General features: G+C 40.3%; 1 protein-coding gene across 1 annotated transcript; it reads right to left on the bottom strand.

Moving 5' to 3' along the window:
• Positions 1-2844: 2844 nt before the first annotated feature.
• Positions 2845-5222, bottom strand: LOC123966288 (zinc finger protein 239-like; the record flags this gene model as incomplete). Its single annotated transcript, XM_046042473.1, has 1 exon — positions 2845-5222. A coding segment is annotated over one exon (1098 nt), but the record flags the coding sequence as incomplete, so codon positions are not given.
• Positions 5223-11605: the final 6383 nt, after the last annotated feature.

Below are 11605 nucleotides of genomic sequence, written 5' to 3' on the forward strand. Positions count from 1 at the left end.
AAACTCCGTGTTTCTCAGCGACAGCCCAGAAACCTGACTGATCTAGAGAAGATCTGTGTGGAGGAGTGGGCCAAAATCCCTCCTGCAGTGTGTGCAAACCTGGTGAAAAACTACAGGAAACGTTTGACCTCTGTAATTGCAAACAAAGGCTACTGTACCAAATATTAACATTGATTTTCTCAGGTGTTCAAATACTTATTTGCAGCTGTATCATACAAATAAATAGTTAAAAAATCATACATTGTGATTTCTGGATTTTGTTTTTTAGATTATGTCTCTCACAGTGGACATGTACCTACGATGACAATTTCAGACCCCTCCATGATTTCTAAGTGGGAGAACTTGCAAAATAGCAGGGTGTTCACATACTTATTTTCCTCACTGTTAGTGAAACGTGACATGGGGGCTACTTCGTTAAAGGTCATTTCCTGTTGCCAGCAGTTGGCTTTTGGGTGAATGTTGGCACGTGGATGTGTTCAGGGCGGGACTGTTATCATACATGCCAAATTTGGTACAGATGTGAGCATGTATACTGAAGTTCTAACAACTTCCTGTTTTGTAGCAAATCATCAATTTTGGAAAACACGCCACGGGCATGCTCGTGGGCGAAAACTCACCGTTTGAACAACTTTTAATTGTCATTGGGTTTAGAGTGCACGGCGAAAATTTGAAGTCAGTTGGATTCATTTTCTAGGAGGAGTTTGTTAAAGTATGCACCCTGTAAACGGTATAAAATGGGTTAAAATTGTACTTTCAATTAAAAATGGCAGACTTCCTGTTGGCTTTTTTGTGTGTTCTGATATGATACATACCAAGAATTTCGTACATGTAGGTTGAACGGGGCCGGGGGGCTAATTTTTTCCAATATTGTAGGTGGCGCTAGCGAGCCATTTCAGGTGTAAAGGTGAAAGACTTGTGAGCCAACAGTCATATTAGAAAGTTAAATAACAAATAAAAGTGGGGTTTTGTTTTCCACAAGTGATGCAGCATTAGAAAACATAATATTTAATAAGAAATTTGAGTTTGAGAAGACGATAAAGAGGTTTTCCACCTTTGTAAATCAGCTTCCACTCGACTTCGACTAATTTAATGAGAATATTGAAAAGGACTCGAGTCCTATTCTCAAGTATCCTGCTCAGACTATTACAGCACCAACCCTGGCAGGATGCAAGTTAAACAGAAAGCAACACATTTATTGACAGAACAGAAAGCAAACCGCTGTTAAAATGGAGTCAGAAAATGAAGACGCAATAATATTTGATTCAATCAGACTTTCACAAGAACAAAGGTTTGTTCAGACTGAACACAAATGTCATCTGTAGTGATGATTTGTAGTCCCTGTTTATTCAGCGCCTCTTCCTCCTCACTACACACTGGATCAAACACAGCAGTTAAACCCAGAGGCATCCAGTGGACCTGGTTCAGGCCTCTAAAACATTTGGACTTTATGATTTTTGCCCTTCAAGTGTTGACACTTGGAGCAGGTATATACAGACGTCAAATGATCTAGATTGTTTGAAGCATACAGAGTCCTTCAGATGTTGATCTCAGAATTCAGCAGAAACTTCTTTAAACTCTTTCCTCCAGTTTGTTTTTCTTGTCTCTCTGTTCATTAGTCAAAGATAAAGCAGAATTTTTCATTTGACCTAAAACATTTCAGACTTGAGCTGACACGTCTTCACCTCAGCTAGGGCCGTCTTTAACAAATCTGCGGCTCTTTGCCTCGACTAGAATTGACTTTGCTATCAGTCTGAACAAACCTCAACAGATTCAAAATACATTCAGCAACAGGAAATAACAACAGAATACATAATACATAAATTCATAACTACTCTGATCCATTGGCTGAAGAAGGCTGTTGGGATACTGTAGAAAACAAAGCTAAGACAACTGATTTATTAGTTAACTGAAACAAAAAAAATACAAACATTTATTTTGATTATCCATCTATCAAACAAGTTACTTTTAAAGCAAAACCTGAAACAATGCTATGGTTCCAGCTTCTCAGGTATGAAGATTTGCTTTTTCTTTATCTAATGTGAAAATAAACTGACTTTTAAAATTTTGGTCAGACAAAACAAACATCACCTTGGACTTTTGTCCACACTGATGGGCATGTTTACAACATTTGATTTATAAAGTTTTGGTGGAATAAAAATAGAGATGGTGCTTAGAGGATCAAAATCTTGTTAGATTGAGGCACTGCTACTGCTTTAGAATGGTTTTCTAAGGGTCTGTGTCTGTAAATAACTCTTTTTTTCTGTCCAGTTAAATATGGAGTGCCTCAGGGGTCAGTCTTAGGACCCATTTAATTTCCTTGTAAATGCATCCTTTCGGACACATTATGCAGAAACAAGGTGTCTCTTTTCATGTTTATGCTGATGACACAGATCTAACCTTTGCACATCCCCTTTTAAATGGTTTTGAAATATGCACTATAGATAAAGAGAATATTATTATTTCTGACATTCTTTCACTGTCCAAATGTTTTTGAAATTTTTTTAGTCCCAAGGCTGGCAGCAAACAGTAAATTTAACAGTAATCGCATTTCAAATTCCCCAGTTGCGTAAGGGCCTATATAACTTGTTTGCAAAAGTTGTGTTGTTTAAAATACCTGTAGCACAGCAGTGCATACAAGGGCTGCAAAACTTTGAGAAAAAGTCATATTGTGCTTATTGTGGACAATACTGCGATTCGATTACAGTGAAGAAATGGTACTTGCTTAATTATCAAGGAATGCGAGAAATATTGACATTTTGAAATGGATATTTCTTAACTTGAACAAAGTTAAACAATATTTATAACTAACTAGTAAAACAGATGTAAAACCGAAAAAGGGGAGGGTGTTGCTCTACAGAGGATAATGTTTAGTTAATAGTATAGTTAGTACACAACAATAATATATCAAATACATCATTTCATATAATAGTAAACCTTTTTTTACAACTAGTTGAATATTAAATTCAGTTACAGCTATTTTATTTCTCTTTTTATTCAATAAATCCTTGTGCTAGCAAAAGGCTCTACATTAGTCTCTAATGTGTTCATTCTAAGAACTAACTTGTCAATAATCATATTGTTAAATGTAATGATTTGCTGTAGCAGGTCAAACTTTTAATATCCTGCCCCATACAGGCTGTGATTGGTCAGTTGACGATAAATGACTGACAAGCACATTGGCTCTGCGGAAAGTTGAACATGTTGAACAACTAAACCACTACAGCTAACATTAAATAGGAAGCAACCAAACTCAAACCTTCCTTATCTTCTCCCTGTTTTCCTCTGTCTTACCGCTTCAGCCGCTGACGATGTCCGTTTGTCTCAGAGATGACGAGTCCAACTATGTTTTGAACGATTAGAGGTTGGTGTGGAGGGAGGTTACGGTAGGTTGTTGTCTAAAATGTTACTCGCACACTGCTCATAAATCATTTTTCTCATTGCATGTAGGCTTATCTGTTTTTAGGGGTACATGCGCAAGCCCGGTGTGGGTGACAAAAATGTTTAGACTACAGTGCACGCACACAGCATCATTTTTGCGGTCATGTAATTGCACATGACATCATCACAATTGCGATTAGATTAATTGTGCAGCTCTAGTGTACACCTGGTTAATTTACTGTGTAGTCCACCTTAATTAAATACAGTTCAGTTTGCTAGGTACATACAACATTTATGACAGGTTCATGAAAGTGTTGGTCTGTTAGTCGGCTTGACAATCACATTATCAGAAAAAAGATGTGAAACAAACAGATGTGAAAGTTTCTTTGGGGACAACTTAAAGTTGGAAAAAACGTAATAAATTGCAATATTGTAGAATATGATATGTTTAAAATCGTAACAATATCATATTGTGACTTAAGTATCATGATAATATTGTATTGTGTGGTGCTTCCCACCCCTAGTGGTCCAATTGTGCCAACGACAGGATTTTGGGGAGAGGAAGGGCAGGTCAGACTGTAGATGCAGTCATAACATACATGCTGTATAAAGTTACTGTTGTCTATCCCTCAGCTTGAAGAGAAGCTCAGACTAGAACAACACAGCCATCAGGGCATGATGAGGAGGCAGCAGGAAGCAGCTAGCTTGGCTCGGAATAATGTTCAAAACGAAGCAGCGTGATTGTGTCAATGGGTTTTAAAGTGACTAAGATGAGCAAAAGCTTTTCCACATTGGTCACACCAGTACGGTTTGTGTCCAGTGTGAACACGTCTGTGTCTTAGTAGGTAACCTGATGTAGTAAAAGCTTTCCCACACTTGTCACAGCTGTACGGTTTTTCTCCATTGTGAACATGACGGTGCTCATTTAGGCCTCTTGACAGAGTGAAAGCTTTACCACATTGGTCACACCTGTATGGTTTCTCTCCAGTGTGAAGACGTCTGTGTCCTACTAAGTGACTTGATGTAATGAAAGCTTTCCCACAGTGGTCACAGCTGTACGGTTTCTCTCCAGTGTGAACACGTTGGTGGACTTTTAGAATTTCTGATCTAGAGAAAGCTTTCCCACATTGGTCACACCAGTACGGTTTCTCTCCAGTGTGAACACGCTGGTGGACTTTTAGTTCACTTGATGTAATGAAAGTTTTCCCACACTGGTCACAGCTGTACTGTTTCTCTCCAGTGTGAACACGTTGGTGAACTTTAAGAACATCTGATCTAGTGAAAGCTTTCCCACATTGGTCACAGCCATACGGTTTCTCTCCAGTGTGAACACGTTGGTGTATTTTTAGGTCACCTGATGTCCTGAAAGCTTTTGTACATTGGTAACAGCTGTACGGTTTCTGTCCAGTGTGAACACGTCTGTGTCCTACTAGGTGACCTAATGTAATGAAAGCTTTCCCACACTGGTCACAGCTGTACGGTTTCTCTCCAGTGTGAACACGTCGGTGGACTTTTAGAACATCTGATCTAGTGAAAGCTTTCCCACATTGGTCACAGCTGTACGGTTTCTCTCCAGTGTGAACACGTGTGTGCTTTTTTAGTTCACTTACTGTAGTGTAAGCTTTCCCACACTGTTCACAGCTGTATGGTTTTTCTCCAGTGTGAAAACGTTGGTGTATTTTTAGGTCACCTGATGCAGTGAAAGTTTTTCCACACAGGTCACATCTGTACGGTTTCTCTCCAGTGTGAAGCCTCTGATGAATCTTTAAATATCCAGATCTTGTGAAGGATTTGTCACAATGGTGACAGTGGTGACGTTTGAGTCCCTCTCTTCCTCTCCGTTTCTATATCAAAAGACGTACAGAGAGAGACAGTAAGCAAGATGGTATGGTGTAGTGAGCTATCTAAAACAATAAATGTAGCCGACACCATTGACAATACTGTAAACCTGTTCCCATGATAACAATGTGTGATTTTTTACAAATGACAAAGTCGTTTTCATATGCAAATGTTTTATGCAATTATAATACATCTCGTCTGCAGGGGAGCTCCAGTGTCGGAGAATTACTGAGCTTATCTATTAAACATGGGAGGCGTCACTTGGTTTTATTTTCGTTGGCTAACTTTTGAACTGAACCTCAAACTGAGTATTTTTGGAGGTCTTTGAGAGATGCATTAATTGGTGGTTGAACTGTGGTTTTTGTATTGAGCGCTTACAGTATAACACACTGTGGTGACCTTAGTTTTGTCTTCTTGTTTGTAGGTAGGCCGACCTGATGATATTGTATCATATTATTTAATGCCATAACTCTCAAATTATCTCTCTCATATTCAATTTATAATTTGATACCTCTTTTCCACCATTGCTCATAATAATTGATGCATCACCTAATTACATCATAAAACAGGCCTGACCTACAAGAAAGAACAGTATGTTTAATCTAATATTGTGTTGGTCATACTAATCACTGATTTACTGCTTGTCTGTTTTGAATAATACCGAAGCAAAAGAGCTTAAAAATCACAATCGCAATATTCATTAAAAAAACTCAGAATTAACAATAATACCACAATAATAAATCAGACACAAAATACAGAACAGACAACACTAATATACACATTATGAACAATGTAGACATCGACAAACAGTGCAGTGATCAGAGTGCAACGGATGCATACAGTAAACTATTTATATTCTCATTACATGTTGAAGGTGGATATGATATACAGGTACACATACATGTATACATGTACACAGTGTGATGGAGCATAGTGCAAAGGATGCTGGAAAAAATAAATAAGACCTATGACCTTATGACCTGAGGTAGGTGTATTGGTATACAGTATATACAGTTAGTTCGTCCAGGTCAGTGGCTGAAGCCTCAAAAACACTCCAGTCAGTGCAGTAAAAGCAGGCCTGTAACTCCAGCTTTGAGTCGTTGGTCCATCTTTTCACAGTCTTTACAACAGGTTTAGCAGATTTCAGTTTTTGCCTGTTTGTCGGGATAAGGTGAACCAGACAGTGATCAGAGAGTCCCAAGGCTGCACGGGGAACAGAGCGATAGGCGTCCTATAATGTAGTGTAGCAGTGGTCCAATGTGTTAGTGTCCCTGGTGGGGCACTTAATATGCTGTCTGTATTTTGGAAGTTCATGGCTGAGATTTGTTTTTTTAAAGTCCCCAAGAACAATGAGCAGGGAGTCTGGGTGTTTTTTCTCCACGTTAGTTATCTGGTCGGCCAGGTGTAGTAACGCCTCACTAACACAGGCGTAAGGTGGAATCTGTAGACTATATAAGAAATGGACGTAGTCATCGTGACGTCACCCGTTGGTTTGTGGACTGCCATTTTGAAGCCTCGAGTTTGGCCGATAAGAGCGCCGCCATGTCGAGTTTTTGCAACCAGGAAGTGACAATACGCCGGCGCTAACAGCATTGTGCAGAGCCAGCTAGCTTGGCTAGGTGCAACTGTAACTCACTTGGCTAATAAGTTTGTCTAGAGAACAATAGTCTTAAAACTAAATTTACTCACCTGAGAAAGTGAACAGCTGACTCCTAATAAGTGCCGTGGGTACGAGTCGGCTCTAGCCTGACTGACAGGTCGCTATGGTAACGACTTGTCAATTATAGATAATCCAGCCCTGAAACATACTCTGCTTTGTGGTCTATTTTAAAATAAATGGGACCATAATTTACTAAATGAACATCACTTTGTATTGAAGAAGACTTGAAACTAGCAACTGAGACCATGAACTCATCAGGAAAGTGTTTACTGGGGTAATTATTCAGCTGAGAAGTAGGGTCATTTTCCCATCATTTCTAATAGAGCTGGACTTCTTTTTGCAACCAGAAGAGTCACCCCCTTCTGGATTTTCAATAGAATGCAGGTTTCAGGGACTTCCGCATTCGCTTCATATTGTAGACCGGAAGCTTCCCGCTTGGGTGGAATGTAAACTGCGACCAGAACAAATGAGGAAAACTCCCGCGGTGAATAAAACGGTTTACAGTTTATAAATAATGTCTCTAGGTGAGGCCTGCAGGATTTCTTTAACACGGGCAGCAGATCTGCAGAAGTCCGAGTTAGTTCTGTTGAGGAGCAGCAGTTTGTCCATTTTGTTGGCTAGGTGGATTGAAGGGAGCGCAGTGCGAAATCCCCGCCGTCTCAGCTTAACCAGCGCGCCTGCATGTTTTCTCCTGCACCGTTTCCGAAGGATCCCAAACAGAGGTGCCGCTACTCCAACTAATAACTACGGGTAAGTTCCAGGGTCTATAAAGAGCGGTGGAATAGTATGAGCAGTTGAAAGTCCAATGTTTAAGAGCTCTTCTCTGGTAAAAGTTACCAGAGAGGGACGGCAGAAAACAGCGTTAATTAACAAAAACACAAAAAGCACTACGGAGCATAATCCCGAAGCGGCCGTCTGCGGCGCCATCTTGGTTCTAATTACATTATTGTTCAAAATCGTTAAGCCTTCTTTATATAAGTCACTTCCTTTTATAATGGCAAAGAGGAGTTTGCACAGCAGAAGGATTTATGTACAATCTATGTGAAGCTAATTTTTTAAAAAAGATTTAATGTTTATTTATATACACACACACACACACAATACAGTATCATCAAAAAGTTAATTTATTTCAGTAATTCCATTCAAAAAGTGAAACTTGATTATATTCATTCATTCATTCCACACAGACTTTCAAATGTTTATTTCATTTAATTGTGATGATTATAACTGACAACTAATGAAAATCCCAAAATCAGTATCTCCAAAATTTAGATTACTACTTAAGACCAATACAAAAAAAGGATTTTTAGAAATTTTGGTATGAACATGAAAAGTATGAGCATATTCAGCACTCAATACTTAGTTGGGGCTCCTTTTGCCTGAATTACTGCAACAATGCGGCGTGGCATGGAGTCGATCAGTCTTTGGCACTGCTCAGGTGTTATGAGAGCCCAGGTTGCTCTGATAGCGGCCTTCAGATCTTCTGCATTGTTGGGTTTGGCATATTGCATCTTCCTCTTCACAATACCCCATAGATTTTCTATAGGGTTAAGGTCAGGCGAGTTTGCTGGCCAATTGATAACAGGGATACCATGGTCCTTAAACCAGGTACTGGTAGCTTTGGCACTGTGTGCAGGTGCCAAGTCCTGTTGGAAAATGAAATCTGCATCTCCATAAAGTTGGTCAGCAGCAGGAAGCATGAAGTGCTCTAAAACTTCCTGGTAGACGACTGCGTTGACCTTGGACCTCAGAAAACACAGTGGACCAACACCAGCAGATGACATGGCACCCCAAACCATCACTGACTGTGGAAACTTTACACTGGACTTCAAGCAACGTGGATTCTGTGCCTCTCCTCTCTTCCTCCAGACTCTGGGACCTTGATTTCCAAAGGAAATGCAAAGTTTACTTTCATCAGAGAACATAACTTTGGACCACTCAGCAGCAGTCCAGTCCTTTTTGTCTTTAGCCCAGGCGAGACGCTTCTGACGCGGTGTCTTGTTCAAGAGTGGCTTGACACAAGGAATGCGACAGCTGAAACCCATGTCCTGCATACATCTGTGCGTGGTGGTTCTTGAAGCACTGACTCCAGCTGCAGTCTAGTCTTTCTGAATCTCCCCCACATTTTTGAATGGGTTTTGTTTCACAATCCTCTCCAGGGTGCGGTTATCCCTATTGCTTGTACACTTTTTTCTACCACATCTTTTCCTTCCCTTCGCCTCTCTATTAATGTGCTTGGACACAGAGCTCTGAACAGCCAGCCTCTTTAGCAATGACCTTTTGTGTCTTGCCCTCCTTGTGCAAGATGTCAATGGTCGTCTTTTGGACAGCTGTCAAGTCGGCAGTTTTCTGAGATACTGATTTTGAGGTTTTCATTAGTTGTCAGTTATAATCATCAAAATTAAAAGGAATGAACACTTGAAATATATCAGTCTGTGTGGAATGAATGTATACATTATACAAGTTTCACTTTTTGAATGGAATTACTGAAATAAAATTTTTGATGATATTCTAAGTATATGTCCAGCACCTATAACAATCTGAGCCCATTAGTGTCAAAAACAAGCACTTTAGTGGACGTTTTTAGAGGGGGTGCTATTGCCCTCAAGGATTACGTTGCAACACTGTTTCACAGCTGCCGATGCAGCACACTTGCTCAAAACTGTACAAATTAAAATAAGTCACACAGATAGAAATACATCAATAAAATCTATGTAGTTCCTGCTACTGTAGAGAGCGGTCGTGCTTTTCCTACTCTCCCCTCTTATCTTTGCTTGCTCCTATGTTCTGTCTACTTTGGTTGTGTGGAAACTTTTCTCTTTTGACCACCTGCCTGCTGTTCTCCTGAAACCATCAAAATGGAATTAATCAACTGGTCGCTCAGCGCTATTGACAACATTTTCACCCAGAGACGTGTTTCACCGGGTGAGCCAAACAGTCCCAGTGGAACATTCACTGCAGGCTACGCTCGTGACTCATGGGAGACCTGGCCAGCGGTTTGCTTGGATGTTTTATCTGTGGAGGACATTGAAGATTTATGGATAATTGGAATTTTGGGTGACTGTCCGAAGGAGGAATAGTCATAAGCATTCAAAGTCCACGGGGCACCATCAACCTGTTCACGTTTCTAACAGATTTTCCCCACTCAGCGACACACCCGCTGAGAAACCAACTCTGATCATTGGCAGCTCCATTTTGAGAAACGTGAATTTAGCGAAGCCAGCGGCCATAGTTAAGTGCATCCCTGGGGCCAGAGCGGGCGACATTGAGTCTTATTTGAAACTGCTGGCTAAGGATAAACGTAAATACAGTAAGATTGTTATTCACGTCGGCGGTAATGACTCCCGGTTACGCCAATCGGAGGTCACTAAGATTAATGTTGAGTCGGTGTGTACATATGCAAAAATATGTCGGACACAGTAGTTTTCTCTGGACCCCTGCCAAATCTGACCAGTGATGACATGTATAGCCGCATGTCGTCATTCCGCCGCTGGTTGTCGAGGTGGTGTCCAGCAAACGATGTGGGCTTTGTAGATCATTGGCAGACTTTCTGGGGAAGACCTGGTCTGATCCGGAGAGACGGCATCCATCCCACTTGGGAAGGAGCAGCTCTCATTTCTAGAAATCTGGCCAAGTTTATTAGTGGACCAAATCCATGACAACCCAGAGTTGAGACCAGGAGGCAGAGTCGCAGTTTAACACACTTCTCTGCCCTTCTTTTTCAGCAGTTACCCACCCAAAACCCTACGCAGAGTCGCAGTCTAACACACTTCTCTGCTCCTCCATTTCAGGAGTTACTTAGTGAAAATCCTATAGTGACGGTGTCTGCCCCCCGACCATTGAAATTATTTAAAAAGGTAAACAGAAGAGGAGCTGTGCATAAAAACCTCATAAAAATTAAAACCACAACAGCAATAGTGCAAATGAATAGGAGAGTTAAATGTGGACTCTTAAACATCAGATCTCTCTCTTCTAAAGGTGTACTAGTAAATTAACTAATATCAGATTATGATATTGATTTATTTTGTCTTACTGAAACCTGGCTGCGTGATGGAGAATATGTTAGCCTAAATGAATCCACCCCTCCCAGTCATATTAATACTCACATTCCTCAAGGCACAGGCCGAGGAGGTGGAGTTGCAGCTATCTTCGACTCTAGCCTACTAATCAGCTCTAAACCTAAACCAAACTATAACTCATTTGAAAGTCTTGTTCTTAGTCTTTCGCACCCAAGTTGGAAATCACTGCAACCAATTCTCTTCGTTATAGTGTACCGAGCACCTGGCCCGTATTCTGAATTCTTATCTGAATTTGCAGAGTTTTTGTCAACTTTAGTCCTTAAAACGGACAAAGTTATTATTGTAGGGGATTTTAATATTCATGTTGATGTTGAGAATGACAGCTTTAGTACTGCATTTATCTCTCTGTTAGATTCCATTGGCTTCTCTCAGAGTGTTCATGAACAGACTCACTGTTTTAACCACACCCTCAACCTTGTTTTGGTGTATGATATTGAAATTGAACATTTAGTGGTGTTCCCACAGAATCCCTCTTTGTCCGACCACTGTTTGATAACTTTTGAGTTTGTATTGCTGAACTACTTGCCATTGGGCAAAAATTTCTATACAATATGTCTGTCTGATAGTGCTATAGCTAAATTTAAGGATGTGATTCCATCAGCTCTAAATACATTATCTAGTCACAAAGTAACGGAGGACTCCTATGCTA

Source organism: Micropterus dolomieu, unplaced genomic scaffold (assembly GCF_021292245.1).
Source record: "Micropterus dolomieu isolate WLL.071019.BEF.003 ecotype Adirondacks unplaced genomic scaffold, ASM2129224v1 contig_13072, whole genome shotgun sequence".
Lineage (NCBI taxonomy): Eukaryota > Metazoa > Chordata > Actinopteri > Centrarchiformes > Centrarchidae > Micropterus > Micropterus dolomieu.